At 38.1% G+C, this 18,759-nt stretch overlaps 1 protein-coding gene across 5 annotated transcripts in view; it reads right to left on the bottom strand.

Moving 5' to 3' along the window:
- GOLIM4 (golgi integral membrane protein 4) overlaps nucleotides 1-18,759 on the bottom strand; it is a 74,828-nt gene that overhangs the window by 16,414 nt on the left and 39,655 nt on the right. For 3 of the 5 annotated variants that reach the window (XM_088794588.1, XM_088794587.1, XM_019735766.3), the window contains exons 2-8: nucleotides 15,133-15,207; nucleotides 13,903-13,952; nucleotides 11,690-11,743; nucleotides 10,286-10,436; nucleotides 6,307-6,389; nucleotides 5,449-5,532; nucleotides 2,160-2,318 (exon numbers count right to left, since the gene is read on the bottom strand). In XM_088794588.1, coding sequence (XP_088650714.1) covers nucleotides 2,160-2,318; nucleotides 5,449-5,532; nucleotides 6,307-6,389; nucleotides 10,286-10,436; nucleotides 11,690-11,743; nucleotides 13,903-13,952; nucleotides 15,133-15,207 — 656 coding nt within the window. The remainder of the gene's footprint in view (nucleotides 1-2,159; nucleotides 2,319-5,448; nucleotides 5,533-6,306; nucleotides 6,390-10,285; nucleotides 10,437-11,689; nucleotides 11,744-13,902; nucleotides 13,953-15,132; nucleotides 15,208-18,759) is intronic. The other 2 variants (XM_088794590.1, XM_088794589.1) reach the window with 1 other exon arrangement.

The following is an 18,759-nucleotide window of genomic DNA, read 5'->3' on the forward strand; positions in this document are numbered from 1 at the left end:
TGGTAATGATACTTCTATTACAAAAGTAGTGATATAACTTCTTTATTACCATGTCTATGGGGTTACAACACAAGCAAAACCCTGGAGTCTAGAAATATAGAGCGCTGACTGAAAAGTATGGTTACAATGCAGTCATTTAACTCTTCTCACTGTGTAACCTCACCTATAAAATAGAGATAACATAAGGAAACTTTCATCTCAAAAAACAATACAGCAAATAACCTAAAAGCAAAGTCTATAAGTGACCATACCTCAGTAGGCCTTTCCCTCAAAAGCAATCTAGTTCCTGTTTTCCCATAGAATAAAAAGCAAAAAAATAAAAAGTAAAAAATAAAAAGCCTTAAACTTCAAGTGCTGAAATGTTTATATAATTTTCTTCAATGTAATTTTTTTTCAATAATGATTTGATAAAAAAAGGATAAGACCAAATTGAGGATGAGTTGGGTTTATTTTTTATTAGCTAATAAAAAAAGAGAATGCCTTTACTAATGGACATCCATGTTAGCTAAAAATAGTGCCCATTAAACCAGATACAATATAGCACTTTTTAAAGTATTAGTGTTTCTTTGTAACCCAGAGGAAGTCTTTTGTATTTTATATTGTTAATACAGAAAATTCTAAACAGAAAAATGGTATCTCTTTTTATAGCATACTCCTCATCTCAAATTGATTGACTTAAATCAGTTTTCCCTGCAAGGTTCAGAATTTCTATATGATCATCATTACTTAGAAAAGAGGCATGAAAACAGATATAACACCATTAGGAAAATCTCTCACTTCTTTCCCCACCCCTAACCTTCTTTATCAAAGGAAAAAAAAAAAAAATCTTCTTTGGTGAGATTGCTCTCCCCTAATTGAAATAAACATAAAGGCCTCTTCTTAAATTAGCAGGAATATAATTGAGAAACTGGATTGTATAAATAAACAAACTGGGGAGAGAAGTCCTTTCTTAGACAGCTGATGACAACTTTTGGAGATGTATACTTTACCACCATCCCTCTATACCTAGCAAGTTTAGCATAATACTGGGCTGGGTTTATATGAAATGTCTCTCTACAGAGAGCTAAGTGCTCTCAAACACCTATCATCTACTTCCACAACATCCCTGTGGGGAACCTTGGAGCAGATAACCACTATCTCCACTTCTTACAAGGGAATAACTGAAGATCTGAGTCGTGAAAAGATTAATCCGGTCGACTGGTAGTGAAATGAGGGTAGAAGACAATACCAATTGCCAGGCCAGGGATCTGGTCCTGTTTTCTTCAATTAGTAGTAACCTAAGACCCAGACAAAGCACAAGGGTCCAGGAGGACACAGAACCTGTCTGTGAAGAAATGCTCTGCAAGGACTGAAGACTCCTATGAAGTCATCAACTTCATCACTCCCGTAAAATGGTAACTTGGAGGCAAGTCTTCTCAAACCTTCATTGTTGACAACTTTGCCAGGGGGGAAGATCACCACACTTGCCGTTTTTATTATGCCTATGATTATAAAACAACTTCTAAAAATGAATGATTCAGGTGGCACTACTTTTGACGTCCTGTTCATGACACACTCTTAAGCGAGGCTTAATTTTTATGAAGAACAGGAATACAAAACAGTGGATCATGACACTAACACTCATACCCTTGGTAGTTTTATAAAGGCCTTTTAACACAAAGTGTGGCACGTTCTGTGTAGACCTCGCACAGCATCACATTCAAATAGATCAACTTGAATACCTGAGTGGGCTGATTTTCATATAACATCTTCATGATCATTTAACTGTCTCACTCCACCAAAACAAAAACAAAAACAAAAAACCTTAAAAGCAAACATAACACACCTTCAAATAAATAAACCCACATGAATAAAGACACAGCCAGTAGTCTTTCCAAGAAAATACTGCAGCAGTAGTTCTCAAAGTGTGCTCTCCAGACCAGCCCAATCAGTTTAGAAATGTAAATCCTCAAGCCTCACCCTAAATTTGCTAAAACTGAAATCCTGGGCTGGGGCACAGCAATCTGTGTTTTCACAGCCCTGCTGGGGACTCTGATATATGCTGAAAGTTGAGAACAACTGTTCTGCAGGAAGAGTTGATAATATTTAGAATAGTTCAGCTGATGACAGCTTGACAGGAAAAGTGACCTGGCCAGGGGTTACCAGTTCACACTGCTTACCTCCTGTGGCTCTCTGGCTGGATTCTCCCTTGCTGTGCTGTCCCCTTGTGGAGAATGTGCCACCTGAGTAATATTTTGGAGCTCTGCTGGTTCTTGTTTTCGAAAGCTTGGAATCCGATTCAGTGTATCTTTCAGTTGTTTATATTCTGCCACTTGAGTCTGCATGTAAATTGCACAATGTGAAGAGAGAAAAAGGTATCATTCAGGGATGGGCATTAGGGTTCACTGGAAGACTAGACAAATACACCTGTGTACAAGTTAGAAAAACATATGCAGATTGTTTTCATGCATTAGCTAATCTTACTTGGACATGCTCAACCATTTTTAAGCACATGCAAATTAGAATCAGAGTTAAAGGGAACAGAGAAAAAAATATCTATGACAGATGTTAGTTTCCCATGCTACATTAAAAAAAGTCGGATGTTTTTATAAGTAACTTTCTAGTATACCTATCATTATTAAAAGACAGCTATACAATAAGTTTTATAGCATTAAAAATCTATGAAAACTTCACACAATTACACAAATACAGGGGCAGGTATCTTTCACCAATATGGCCCAAGTAACACTTTTCAGTGGAAAGGAACCATAGGTTTAAAACACGTAACTGAATGTATGTATATAAAATCACTCAGGCCACTTGTGCTCAAATAGGGTCCCTTCCTCTCCAGAATGCCTCCATGCTGCGCTCTGTAGTTTTTGGAAAGCAACAGCATAGGCACACAATGTGGCAGGAGTTTTATTCCTCAATTTTACAATGTAGGTATAAAAAAGAAAATATTCTTGTAGGTGTCTCTGTGTATATACATGGTAGGGGCGTGTGTGTAATATTTTTAATACAAGGACCTAGAAAGGCAGGAAAAAAAATCAAACACCTTAACTAAAAAAATGAATAGCCACTCTTTATACTTGGCTCATCATATGCACCAACACTGTTATCCCCAAACAGAAATGCATGCTGTGTGTGTCAACACACACTTACATAAATAACATACAAAGAACACAGAAACCTTTTTCTGAACAATCTGGCCAGACAGGGCCACCCCGCTCAGTGTGCACAGCAGAGTGGGTGATGGGGGCCGGAGTCCAGCCAGTGCCCATTGCCAGAGCCCAGCACCTGCACAGGGCTCTTCACCCCAAGAAGCGCCTTTTTTGCCTTTTTATAACTCACACAAAGGTGAAGGAGGCTGCTCGCTAAATATATCTCATGGGAGTGCTTCTTTGTAAATAATTTGTACAAAGGTGTGCCCTATGGTTAACAGTGGCCCTTAGCCCAGAAATCTATCAAAACATCTGCAAACCAACTTTGGAGGTCAAAGAAAAAAAACAACTCACATCCACATAGTGATACTTTTAATATTTTAAGGTAAGTATGGAGGAATACGCAAACCTTAAATCTAGCCTTTCTTCTTTCTCCTCCTCATAAATACATACTTTTGAAGGCAGTCATGCTGTGGTCCTCAAATACTAGTGTGCATTGAGAATCATGGAAGGATCATGTTAAAAATGCAGGTTCCTGGGCCTTCACTCAAGTACTTATGATTTACAAGGCTCAGGGAACTGTGACGGAAGGAAATCTCCAAACCACCAGCTTAAGAGTTAAACGTGACTTAAATGTCAGGAAGACATAAGCTTCAAGCTCGGTTCTGGTCGTGATTTTGGGCCAACTACTTTATTTCCTTTCATTTAGTTAAAAAGGGGCACAATACTATATAACTCAGTAGGTTGTGGACATTAAGTAAAATTATGTACATAAAGTTCTTATGACAATCGCTGACAATTGTAAACATGCAAATTCTATTCTGTTCTTGTTTTCTGCCTCAACTACATTTAAAAATCAAATTGTCAAGACAGAATCTCAAAAGATAATTTACATAAGAAACGTAGACGTCTGAACAGCATTTGTTTTCTAAGATCTAGGGAAAATTTTAATCTGGGGATTAAAGGTGAACTTCTAATTAAGTATTGTGCCTCGTTCTGGCATAACTATTAAAAAAATTTTTTTTTTCTATGCCAAAACCCTGTCAATAATACTCCCAGTATGCTGAAATTGGTTGTGGTCACTAAATGAACTATTTTACTTAAATTTTTCTGGATTTTCAAATTGTTGTTCAGTTTAACATTTATGGCCATTATAGCACATAGTGTATTTAAATTGGTTTATTACAGTTTTCAGTATGAAAAACAGCTTCATATAAAATAATAATACTGGCAAAAATGTTATAAAGAAGATTTTGACTGAAATAATTCCCTCTGAAGTCAATTTAATTTATACACATGTAAAAAAAATCACCATGTAGCTACAGTTTCACAGGAAGATAGCTAACCAATGACTACCATGAAAACGGGTACCACAAACACAGTTGCTACAGCTCTGAGATGGGCAGGGCCCACCATATGATACATTTCTAATAATTTTATAAGGACAAAAATCAATACAACATCTCCTGATAAATAGAGATGGTTGGTTTTCCTTTGCCATTTCCTCTTAATTCTTCCAAGAGAAGAAAAGTGAAGACCTAATGATTAAGAAGACATAGTGACTAAGCTAGCCATTTGTATTACTTTGCTTTTTCTAGAAAGCTGCCAAATAATCAGTATGGTATTGCTTTAATAAGCTCTCCAACACTTATATGTGTTCATTTGTTCATTCAGTAAAAAGGTGCTAAGGGCCTTCCTTGTGGCAGGTCCTGTTCTAGGCTTTGAACAAACAGAACTTAATGACTCTTGTTCTCCCTTGTCTATTGACATGAGATCTCTTCTTTTTTTCCTGTAATTTGACCTACACCACATAAATCTAGTCCCAAAAGGAGTGTGTATAAGCTAGAATGCTAGGAGCAAGGAAGGGAAGAAAGAAAAACTCTGACAATTCATTTAGGTTGTTAGCATTGCAAAATCCTATAAATCCTAAAGCAAGACTCAACACAGGTCAGATAGAGGCAAGAGACCATATATATATGTGTATATTCCATATATACATATATACATATATGTATATATGGAATAATTTCTGTGATTTAAACAAGTATTAGAATGCTGCATGTATGGGTTGCTGCAGGGTAGAAACAGTCATTAGGCACTGCACAACCAGTGCAAAAAATAATCAAAGGTTTATTTAATATTCTCTTCATTGAATTTGAAAGCATGCATGATCCTCAGATCAGGATAGCTCTGTTCCAAGGAATCCACGGAAGGCTGGCGTTTAAGAGACTACATGCATAAAGGAATTCAGAAACGTTAAGGAGACTTTAAAAGAGAACCGATCCACAGAGGCTGCTACCCTTCTAACCTGTGCAGCAGCTAGTGCACTCTTGTGGTCTTCCAGAGTCACTACAAGTTGTTCATGCTCGGAGAGTAAATTCTTATGCTGTTGCTACACAAAAAAGAATTTTACATGTTGAGTTTTAACATTCTAAGACAAATTCTTTTTTGGCTGACAGTGGTATGACCACCCAAACGTTGCTTGTTTATTTATCTGTTTGTTGTTGCAGCATTTGTTAAGTTTAAAAATCATTGTAGAGAGAAGACTACGATTAACGTAGATTTCAAAAATCTAAAAAGTGCTCACAAATAACCATAAGCACTTAGAAAGAAATCAAAATCAAAGGAACAGGGGACGGCCGGATGGCTCAGTTGGTTAGAGCGCGAGCCGTCAACAACAAGGTTGCTGATTCAATTCCCGCTTGGGATGGTGGGCTGCGCCCCCTGCAACTAAAGATTAAAAACAACTGGACTTGGAGCTGAGCTGTGCCCTCCACAACTAGACTAAAGGACAACTATTTGGAGCTGCTGGGCCCTGAAGAAATACATTGTTCCCCAATATTCCCCAATAAAATTTATTTTTTTAAAAAGTAAAGGAACAAATCTTCTCATTATCAATAAAGCTTTTTAAATAAAAAAGCTTATTAAAATGTAACCGTCTAGCAAAAGAATCATTTTAGTACTGATGAACATGTTTGGATTTTCAGACCATCTTTTAGTTTACGATGCAGAAGTGGTAAAAGTATTGGGCACACGCCAGTTTATGCAAAGCCCAAAATAACAACTCGGATTCGTAAAGCGGGCCAATTAGGGAATGACTTTTAAAATCATTCCACAAAGTAAACCAGGCAAACTCTAAACAGTCAAATGCATGGTTTTATTTTACCTTGACATCTTGAAGCTGTGTGTGCATGTCTTGGTGTGCTTTCCTTAGTTGTCTGTTCTCTTCTCTCAAATTGTACACAGTTTCTATTTTAGAAAAAGAAAAATCACACATAAAGCCTTGACATTTTTTAGGCTTTTGATTCTAATATTTTCACATCTAAAGTTTTACATAACTTGTTTTAGGATTTGTTTTGAACTTTGGCAATATTACAAGTCAATGAAAACTAAACCGTTTGGGTATAGATTCATCTGGACATCCCAATACAGTCTGTTTCAGTAGTTTAAATACTTTTAAACAGGCTACATGCTACAGAAGAATTTTTAATTACTCAGGAGTTAAAAATGAAATATTTCTGTTAATAGGCAAGCCCTTAGGAATAAAATGTGATGGGCAGCAGTGGTCTAAGATGTGAGTCGCTTCACAAATTAAGAACAAAGTTATCAAAAAGCACAAACCCTATTTCTCAGAGCATGAATAATTTCCACTGTCCCTAAAAGATATTTCAATCATAAAGGCAACTCAAGAAATTTAAAAAAAAAAAGAGACAGAGAATCCCACGTACCTATTGAAAAAGTCTAAATATACTTTCATTCTACTACCACTGAATTCTCGACTGATCCAATTTCTCTGCTCTAGGGAAGATTATTTCCAGGGCTACAATGTGAGACTGTAGCAATCATAGCAACATCCTATAACAACATCTCCCCCACCACCTCAAGCCCTACTCCTCAGGGTACAGCCTCAGCAACTTACAGATTCTAGACCCACCTTTTTTACCTTCTTGGTAATTTTCTTACATTCCCTGTATCTGGACATTAGATGCTATGAACTGGCAGCCACAAACTTTTTTCTTCTTTTTTTTTTTTTTCTCCTGCAGTATTGGCTTATATAGTGTCTTCCACACTTGAATAGCTGTCACCATTAAAAGAAATCAAGAATCTGGGTCTAACAAAATCTGGCATCACTAGGCCAATTCTCACGTGCAACACTCAGTGGAAGTTGAGTGGTGGCAGGGGGACCATACAATTCATTTTCCAATGGGAATAGTTTTGAGAATGAAAGGAGGTGCTGTTAATTATTATGGTGGGATAGGAGGCGTGCTGAGCAAACTGTCCAGAAGTGACAGCCGCCCCCTGCACACAAAACCCAGTGTGGAGACAAAAGTCTCCAGTGTGGTAGTCAGCACGGAAGGCAAGTGCCAGTCACCATCCTTCATCACATTTTCTGTCCGCTTTCACTCCTTTAGTGTTAGTGTCCTTGCCTGACTCCTGGGCATTGAACTTGTGACGGAGTTTGGGGGAAAGATCAAGAGCAAGGAGGGAAATGTGGCCAGTGATTGGGTTGTCCACTTACGTGTGATACAGGATTTTCTCCAAGGTCAAAACAGGATCACTGGTCATCCAAAAGGACTGGAGGTATGTCATTGCCCGAATGGGGCTTCAGTCCACACACACACACACACACACACACACACACACACACACCCCAACTTTGCTAGCTTTTAAAATCATTTCAGACCATAAACAATAGCAGTGGCTCCCAGGCCATTGCTGTATTACCTTGAGTAAGTTATTTAACTTTAGTAGGCCTCAATTTCTTCATTTGTTAAATTAAGCTAAACACAACACGTGCCTTACAGAGAATTATGAGAATTAAGTAAGATAACTGCATGAAGAGTTTCGCCTGGTTCTGGCATACGGTAAACATTTGTTGAGTATCAGCTATTATGATGATGATAATAAAAAGAACAATTATCTAAGCTTATATGCTATCAGCTCATCTCCTGAGGAATTCTAAACTCTCTCCTGGAGTCACATGAAAGTACCGAAGCCTGCTTGGACTATGCACCTTCGTTTGCCACTACTGACCTGCATCTGTCACATACGCTTTAACTTACTATCCCACGCTTTCTCAAGGATCATAAGCAAACAAAACTGTTGACATGAAAATTACTTATAAATAAAAGTGTCATTAAAGGCATTGTCATACTCTGTTGGTTAAGTCTCTTCAAGAAATTTCTTCCCCAAATTAGCCGGCAACATACAGGGTTCTCTCTGCTGGTTTTCCCCATCACTTTCCTGTTGTCTCAGTCTCTCCCTGCCCCCCATGGTACTGGTACAGTCCCTCTTTCTGATGACAAGAGTACTGTACTCACTGTATTTCCCCTTTTGTCCTGGGTGCCAGGAAGTTCAGACTGGGTTACGGGCTTGAATTACGTTAATACATAGAACTCACATACATGTGTCCTATTTTCCATGGTTATTTCTTACTTCTACATATAATTTGTTAAAATTTTAATACATGTGGATTTTGTTTCAAAGAAAGTAAATATAGGGTAGATATAAGAAAACCTGTCCTTTAGTGATATTGCTAAAATTAAATGAGCTAATTATGTAAAGTATGCCAAGCACAGGTCAGGCACCTAAGAAATTGTTTCTCATTCCTTAATGAATGTACTTATCAGTATAGTTTAATGTATTTATTCAGCTTACCTCAGGTTTGCAAATGCTAAACAGTGCATCCAATAAGCCAAACGTCTCTTCTCTCACCACTAAAAGGTGTAGCTTCCCAGGGCATGCCAAATACTATCTGACACTGGTGTCCTCTGGTTCTCTCTTTATACTATTAGGTCGATACAAAAGTAATTGCGGTTTTTACAATTATTTTCAACCTTTTAAACTGCAATTACTTTGGCACCAACCTAATACTTTGTGAGGGTTTCTGGTGTTTCGTCTTTCTTCCTTTCCCTATTTTGTTATCTTAATGACCACCCACCACCTGTCACATCACCAACAAGCCAAAGCCCCTACATGTCTACATCTCTGGGTATCACCTGCTGACAGCCAGCCCAATTCAGTCAAGATCACCTTAACCCTTTGTAAATTGCCTCAGTGGCTACTTAACTCCTATAAGTGTTTTTGTTGTAACTTATTATTTTTAAATATTTATAGGCAAAACGATGCAAAAAAAAATAAGAAAAGAAGAGTGATCCAAAGTAAGTACCCATCACCCAGCTTCCGTCTATGATGACGTCTTATTTTATAAATGTAGCACATTACACTCACACCAGGAAATTGTTGTTGGGCACAGAACAATTAACTAGACTGCAGACCTTACTCAACTCTCACTATTGTTTTTGCAAGAGCCATGTGCCAAAATTTTGAAGTCATTTTACACACTTTAAACTTACACAGTTTATTTAAATTTAATGTCATTTAATACTTGTGAATCACCGAATAAGTGAGTGTAGTATGTGCTGTTTCCCTTTTCCAGGACTTACACGTACTTTGAGAAGTGATACATTTTGTTCCATCAGGTGAAAACACCTGATGCTGATGTTGATGGCAGTTCATACACAGTGACGGTCTGTCACGTACCAGCAGTTGTTCTAGGTGCTTTATATAAATTACTAAATCCTCACACCAATCCCACATGAGGATGAATATCCCAGCTGTGACAGACGAGGACAGTGAAGCTGGTGGGAACTACACTGCTTGCCCATGGTCAGCTCACTAGTAACTGAAGAGGCCAAGAGTCATCAGGGCAGTCTGACTCTAGAACCTGAGCTTTTCGAAGCTACTGTTAGCAATCACTTCGAAATCTTTCTGCCCTCCTTGGAGATTTTTAGAAATGCTTCACCATCACAATTTTTGATCATTACAATGATTACATAGCATTAATGGCATTTTGTGGGTTGAGATCAGAGATCAACACACACACAAAGAACCGTCTTGCCCAATGGTTCTTTGTTGGTGGCCGAGGCATCCCACTAAGAAACACTGCATATTCTATTCTGCTTCCCAAAACAAACCAAAGAGGTAAGATACATGTGAAATGTTACAAAGAAATAAGTGTCTGGTAAAGGACAACATGATAAATATAAATCAACCAGTATGCAAAAACCAAAACTACTGTTCTATTGAAACATTCATCTGAGCACTTACTTCCATATAAACTGGCTAACTAGAGTCCCACATACCTTTTAGCTTAGAAAGTTCCTGTTCTTTCTCTTGCTGCAGCTGCAGGTATTTCTGCTTATGGTCATTAAACGTCCTACTGAAGTCTTCTCCTTGTTTGCGATGTTCCTCTTCCAAGTCGCTGTGCTGTTTCTTCAGCTCCTCATGCTGACTCTGCAAAGATGAGACCTTGAGCAAAGACGTACATTCTCTAAATTATATCAGAGCCTATTTCTCTATAGCGTAACCTTTCTCTTGCAAGAAAATAAGAACAAATGAGGAAGGAGGTTTCATTTTCCTCAGGTTGCTTTTAATTTGTGCTGTTCCCCTCCATTTCCCTTATATTTCAAATGAATAGCTTGGGATCATGGCCAAAAATAATTTTCTCCCTGATTTTTAACATCAATGGGAACAACAAGAAGTTCGAAGTGAGCATGTGAGATGGAAAAGGGAGGGATGTGGGGAAATTCCCAGGCACTCATATTACTGTGGAAACAAGGTAAAGCTAATGGAAAAATTATCCCTCTGTGGCTATTTCAGACTTCCTCTTTCAATCTGTTGTTTTCCTAACATTTTTGATATTCCTTCTTTGATTTTCAGCCTTCCTGGTAACCCAGTTTAAAAAAACAAAAAGACTCTTCCCCTTTGGGGAAGTAATGAATTGTTTATCGAGTTATTCTTATTTGTCTTACTTCTGATTATATCATGCTGCAATCACAATCTAGGTAAATTCTACAGTCTCCAAATGTTTTGTGTGAAGGGATGCTCTGATTTAATTCATGAACTGCTTTCTTAATAGAAAAGGTTCTAGTTTCAATAAAAAGGACTTGCTCTACTGACACAGGAGGAAAGGCAATGACAAGCAAAAAGCTGGGGTGTTGGAGGGGTGGGGCCATGGCATAATGGCACACCACTCTTCTCCTCTAGCATGACAGAAATAATGAATCTCTCTCTCTTTTTCTTTCGTCTTTCCTGATACACAATAATGAATTTTACCCAAGAACCAAGGAAGGAGAATCTTTAATTGTAAACTGTGTCCCTCTGGTAGATAAAAGGACACATTAAATATTAGAAACACAAAGGAAGCATTTTAATAGTTTTACCACCTCCAATGTGCCTAAGATAAAGAAAACATCTGAGAAAATAAACAGACAAAAAGCCTTAAAGAATACAGACCAGAACAAAATTAAAAATTAAGTTGACCAGAGAGCCTGATTTATAAGAAAATGTGTAAATGTGTAAACTAAATATATTCTTTGTAATCAGGTGATAAATATGATGAGACATTATAATTACAAATCATTTTCAGTCAAATACAACTTTAACATACCACATTATAATACAAATCAAGTTCTCTAACTTTCCTTAATCACTTAAGTTAGTCAATCCTTTCATTCATTCATGAAGAACAATTTTAAATTACTTACTTTCAACATCTGATGCTGCACATTCAACGCACTGTATCTACTATTGGAATCTTGCTGAAAATTGAAAACAAAATAGTTAACACAAAGATAAAACAAATCTGGCGCTTTTGCTAAATACAGCTTAAAATTCTTACTACACAGAAGAATTTCATTTATTTCACTTGTGTAAGCCAAAATGAATTCTACACTTGAACTAAGATGTCTCTCAGGCCATCTCTTTATATAATAGCAGAAATAAAGTTTTAACATTCCCAGAAGTTTGCTAGATTTTAGTAATGAAAAAGAGAACATGGAATCATAAAATAGGAGCTTGGCAGGGCCCTTGGAGATGCTTTACTCCTTCTCATACTTAGAGGAACAACTGAGGCCCAGATGTATGAAGAAACTTGTCCTGGGACACAGTACTGCATATACATAATAATACAGTGTGCCCAACTGCTCCAAGGGAAAATGGGGCTAAATAAACCAACAAGGACCAGGTCTCAGAAACTTAGCATGGCTTAGGGGAGGGGAGAGAAAAGCGGCTTTCCTCCCCTGAGCTGCAGTGGGTACCAAATTCTATTATACTTATGTTACTTTACCCCAGTGAGATTCCATTTCACGGAGTGAAATACAGATGGAAAAGGAACAGGCCAAAGGCAAGTATTTCCTTTGGTAGCAGAGCCAAGACTAAAGCTTGAGCCTGAGCCTATGGCTGAATTCTTCTGTGTACCAGCAGTAGTAGACGATCACTGTGTCCCAGGGGAACAACTTCACACGTGGGCCTCACACATTTCCGCAGTCCTAGGCAGCCATACCCAGTCGGTATACATGACCCCTGAAGGTTTTCTCTCCCCACACTGTGTTGTCCTTACGTGCCATCCCCCTTGCTTATCCCAGGGCCAGCACAAATTCACCCTCAATCACTGCTTTTTCAATTTTTCTCAAATTCCAAAATGAACTGCGTTTTTGCTTTATCACTTCATTTTATTGCTTTACTAGTTTGATTTATAAGAAAATTACATTATAAAATGTGCAACACAGTGTTGGTTAAGACTTTTAAAAGCAAGTAAGAGTTTAAAGCTAATAGCTTCCCAGCTATCCAAGGAACTGACTCTTCTCAGTTTTATCACCCCCAAAATGCCCGTTTTATTCAATTAATGCTTACGTGGTTATTTTTAGAGTAAGAGAAAGACTTGCTTTTCTCCAGTTAATTTGAACTTAAATTTTATTTAAAGCCAGAATCATTATTAATTCATTCATTCCACAAGTGTTTTTGAATGATGACTCTAGACCATTTAGGTACCGTGTCAGATGTTACACAGTGATGTCTGTGTAAGTAGCAGTAAGTGCAAAGGCAAACCAAAATATCTATTATATTCTATAACAAAGAGAGACTATAAACAAATGGACAAATAAATGAATAAAAACAATCTACTCTTTACTGTTAAAACATTAAGGCTATTCACAATTTATCGCTATCATCAATATTATGATAAGCAAAGGGAGGTTTTAAAAGAAAAAAATTTAAAGTCTTAGTTTTGGAATATTTTGGTAGCAAAAAAAAAAAAAATGTACGAGGTGTGATAAAAAAATATGGTGAATGCTGCTGCTGAGTACCCATCCAACAGAAAGGCAGGGATCTTCAGTACAGAAAGTGGTGCATCGAACCTTAGTAACAGTGTGTGACAAGTTGCAACTTGTTCAGTGCAGTCGGGTGTGAGCTACAGTTGAGAGAAGGTGTGTTTTAAAGTGTACTATAAATCATCCTCCATCATGACAATGCTCCGTGTCATACATCACTTCTGGTACTGTAATTTCTGTCAAATAAAAAACATTACGGTGTATCCTCACCCACCTTATTCACAGGGTCTGGCACCTTGCGACTTCTGGCTCGTCCCCAAAGTCAAAATGATTCAGGACATTGAGGCAGCCACGATAGCACAACTAAAGATACTAATGAAAAAGGACTTCCAGAACTGCTTCAGAAAGTGGCAAGATCAATGAGGTAAGTGTGTTCGACGCGAGGGGGAGTATTTTGAGGGGGATTAGTGGCAATGTGTCTTTTACTGTAGTCTTTTTTTTAAATTTAAACATTTACCACATTGTTTGATCACACCTTGTACTTCAGTCCACAATCCTCAATCCTAATGATCAACAGAGTAAAACATTTTACGATATTCTCCTCTCCTCCAACTTTCATGGAAAAAAAAATAAGGAAAAAGAAAACTTACCCTTCCTTTATTTAGTGTTTCTTGTGCTTCTAACTTATAAACAAGAAAATCTAGAAAATACAAAATGGAGAAAATAGAGTGTAGGAATTCATTGTGAATTTTTTAAACATCTGAAAGCATAAAGTTCACTTTACTCAGACTTACAAAAAATGTTCTAAGTTTCAATCTACTTGGTGACTTATGTATACTTGATTTTACCTCCTAATATTTTAGAAACAATTGAAAAAAAACTATTATATAATTTTCCTCTTTATCTAAGAGGTGTAAATCTTGCATCAACAAAATCCACATTATAACCAATCGATTAAAAGGGCATTTAAAATGTGCACTCTGTGATTAACTCCCTTGAAATTAAAGGAGAAAAAAACAAAAACAAAAACATCAAGCACTTACTAAAGACAGAGATGATTTATTACTATCCACTAGATGGCACACTAAAGTCATTCAGGACCTGAAAAGAGACTTCAAGCTATTTAAACCATCCTGAATGCTCTTAAAGCTTCATTGTCCACTAGATGGCTCTATAAAATCACTGTGTATTTGAAGACAAGGAAATGCCAAATCCTATCAAAGCATTTTAATGATGTTAAACTTCTATTCTTCTCAGAGTTAAGCCAAGTGTCAGTAAAACGTTCTAACCCATAACACTCTCCCCTATTCTTCTTCCTTTTACCTACTGAGTTAATTAGACAGAACACCTAAGTATAAAGATTTATCACAAAATATAAATAAATAAAAATATAAATGCAGATAACTTTAAATTACACCCTGTATAAAGCTTAAGCTTTATACAAAAATTCTGATAAAAATCATACCATTGCCTAATACCTATGCTAAATGATAATTTTTCAAATTGAATCCATCGGCTGTCCAATAAAAGCCTTCACTAGGTATTTGTGGATATTTGTGGACAAAAGCTCCAGGTATTAGTTAACATATATGTATAACATTTAGATGAAAAGCTGTTTATTTCTGAAATACTATGTGTAACCAATATACGACTACCTCATGGAAACACAAACTGAATGAAAGATTCTAAATCCAGTCTCAAGCAGGAGTTACCTTATTACACAACACATAGCATATTGCTTGACATCTTTCTCTGTCTGCCTACAAAACTGACTTTGGGTGGTTAATTTGAGAAATTTCTTAGCAAAAAAGTAGTAAAGCAAATACACGATGCTTCAAAGAAGAGTCTTAAAAAAAACACAAATTACATTATTTATTTACCTTCCTTTGCTTTCTTATGTTCAAGTCTTTCTTTTTGCAAGGATTTCTCTAATCTTGATCTGTGTTCATACACAACTGGAAAAAAAAAAAAGAGTTAAAATTTTGTCTTCAAAGAATTAGAAATTCTAAAATAAAATTAACATTGATTTTCAAAACAGGAGGAAATCAGTGTCTTTTCATAATTAAAAGAAAAATGTATGTATTTATAAGTTCCACATTCTGGCTAAAAAAAATGACAATAATCTACATAATTGTCAGCGGACCCCTTTACAGAACCAATACTCTGGAACAGGGTCCCACCTTCTTTGCCAGCTCCTTTTCCTTCTCCTGTTTCTTAAAGGACAGCATCTCTGTGAGGTTCAATGTCTCTTTCTGGGCAACCACGTCCACTCTAATGACTTCAACCACCACCTGCATGGCATTTACCCCACATCTGTATTCCTGGCTCCTGCCTCTCTCTAGGCACTAGAAGAGTACTTCCTAAAACCTACTGGCTGTTTCCACCTAGCAACTATCCCATAAATACTGCCAAGTCAACACGACCTGAATCTGAATTAAGGCTGCACGTGTCAGTGAGGAAACCTCAGCAGCATACCACCTGAATGAAAGAGGATGTGCATTTCCCCACAGCAAGGAAAACAGATGAGAGAGCCAGAGAAATGTGGAGGGGACCGCATTCCAACGGACCTACAGAAGTGCCCGCAAACGAACAAGTCAGGTTTCCATCTGCCATGGCCAGAAGGAACCAATGGCAGAGTGATGTCTGCCATACTGTAAGAGCTTCCTGTACTTTCTCAACAATCACTACTTAGTCTACTCCGAAAAAGCCAGAGTTGCCTGGTGAGTGGGCAAGAACGAGCAGATGTGTTAGGGGGAAACAGGGAGAAGAAGCCTTCTGCATTAGAGGCTTCACATCTACAGCAAATGAAACTACAAAAGACGGAGGAGCTTTACCTCTGAATGAATAAAATATGTATTATTACACTGGACTAGACCAGACATGATACTTACTAAACTAAAACTGTTTCAGTTATTGAAAGGATTTTTAATTGAATGAATTTGACAGGTAACCTTGTATAAGTTTAAGGTAGACACCTTACTACTTTGACACATTTATATATCATGGTATGATCGTCCATGTATAAGCAATATTTATCACATTACATGATTATAACACAAGAAAGATTTTTTGTTGTTGTTTTAAATCTGAGAGAAGCTAAGAAGCAACCAAGGCTGTCCTAGATTTTATTCAGAGACAAACAACATACCCCAACAGAGCGGTTTAAACAGGCAGTGAGGGGAAAGGAGGAGAAAACAAAACAAATTTCTGATGTACCCTTTTAATCCTGTTTGTTCAGCATTATGGTCACACATGATCTCATTCCCTGGCAAGCTAGGCCAAATCTGTCATCTGGTTCTTTTACCAGTCCTAGCTCCCCACTACTGCCCAAGATACAATTTAATCATCAATCACTGACTGACCATGCAGAGCTTATACAACTGTCCAACACTATCGCCAGTCCCAAGTTTCCATAGTCACAGGAATTCCCCTCCCCATCCTGCAACAACCCCTGGTGGCAGAAGGGATTCCCTGCCCCGCTTCCCTCCCTTTCCTCATCGTCACAGCGGCCAGTTACCAGCTACTGCTGTTCAACTTCCAATATGGTCACCATCTCGTGGGTCCTCCACTTTCCCACACTGCATCTCTGTCTTGTCATCCTGTATAAACCTTCTATTCCCAGGGCTCTATCTACAACTACCATAGTCCCTGCCTCTATTCTCACATTTGCTAACATCTCTGTCCACAACTCCCAAATTCCAGCCACCACCCAAACTGGTAGGTGTCATCCCTGACAGCATCCCTGACAGCATCTATCCTCTCATCCTCAGCCTCCCACTAGTCATCACAATAATATCTGCTCCAATCCCTTTCTCCTCCTGGGTTCCCATTCTATTCATCAGATGACTCCCCCACTCAGTGCTATTATTATAAAGGAATCCAATACAACTCCACATTTACTTAGCACCTGTTGTTTACCTGGCACCACATTATCAATAGAAATGCAAAATGAACAGACATGGGCCTTGGCCTCAAGGTCAGATCTAAATGAGAAACAGGTTTTGTAAAGCATCAGCGCTAAATAGCTTTGGCATAATAAAAGTACATCTAAGCCCAAGGAAGACATGGATGAGCTCCGGATGAGAGAGGTAAGGAAACTTCCCAGAGGCAGTGTTCTCGTGGCTGGCTTTGAGAGGGAAGAGCAATTTGGTAGACAGGACACCACAGAAGGCACTTCTGGAAGACATCACAGGGACAAAGGCACTGAGCTGTGAAACTGGACTGAGGGTAGTTGTATTCTTAAAAGCTTGGTTACAAGTCCATTGTTGAAATAATCACATTTATTTAAACATATCCGTGTGGTATTTAAGTCCCTCAGCCAATTTCTAAAAACCTATTAAAACCAAGAGATTCTTTCGATTGGTTCTAACAGTACCATCTTGAACGATGTTTTGGAACGAAGCAGGGAACACAAAGTTTAGCACTATTTTACAACCACAGTGATGCCAAGCCCTGAACTGCGTGCTCGTTGTCTGTGAGAATTTCAGTCAGGTGGGGGAAACTTACAGGGAAATCAATAAATTACAATGCTATCATGATGTAACAGAAGCAAGAACGAGATGCCAAGGAACACATAAGCTCCCCAGCTAGAAGGGAAAACACCCCCTCACCTCCAATCCTCTAGCCAAAGCTCCCACTGTCTGGGTAGAAGGTCGTCACAAGACTATAAACAAGCTAGTTAAAAGGGAATCTTGGTGCAATAATTGGACATAGTACAGACGATTTCAACGAGCAAAGTGCATCACTTTCAAACAAAGGAACAAGCAAAGTAGTCAAGATCTTGCTCCAATGGAAATGAAGTGACGGCAGCGCGTCCTGAGTCTAGGGGGCCTCTCTGGATGTCAAGACCATTAAGGGAAAACAATTCCAGCCTAGAAACACCCATGATTTAAAACAAAAACAAAAACTAAAACACCTGCAACAGAGTCAGAAGACGTATACTAGGCAACTGCTCACCACTCATCCCCAGCCACCTCAGACTCTAAATACCAAACATTATTGTGAAAAGGTAGGGATAGAAGGGAAAAGTTGCCTCTACAAATTACAGTCTTTAATAACATACAGCAGCAATCACTGTAAACTCACTGTTGCGAACTCAACGTGGTATGGGACTCGGTAATCAGGTAATGACTATCTTGGGAAGCAGAAAACTCATCAGTGTGATTTCCCGATCAATAAGAGTGGAGCGTCCAGTAGATCACACCAAGTAGAGAGGGAGCATGGGGGATGGGGTGAGGGCCACTGAGTGTAGGAGGGTGGGAGATAGTGCTCCATTCTTTTTTTCTCCTCTTCCCTCCAACACAGTGAGGAAGACAATGTGCCAACAGCTGGTCCGCGGGACCTATTTATCATACTGAATCACACAACAGTCTTTGACAGTTTTACGCTCAATGGGAATTTACACTTTCAGCATATGAATGGCAATGTGTCTCAAGAGCCAGGAGATCCTAGGATACACAGTTATAAACTTTCATAAATCACCTGAATAGATGCTATATGACATCCAC

This window comes from Rhinolophus sinicus, chromosome 17, assembly GCF_057876585.1.
Source record: "Rhinolophus sinicus isolate RSI-liver-muscle chromosome 17, RSI-T2T, whole genome shotgun sequence".
NCBI classification, from domain to species: domain Eukaryota; kingdom Metazoa; phylum Chordata; class Mammalia; order Chiroptera; family Rhinolophidae; genus Rhinolophus; species Rhinolophus sinicus.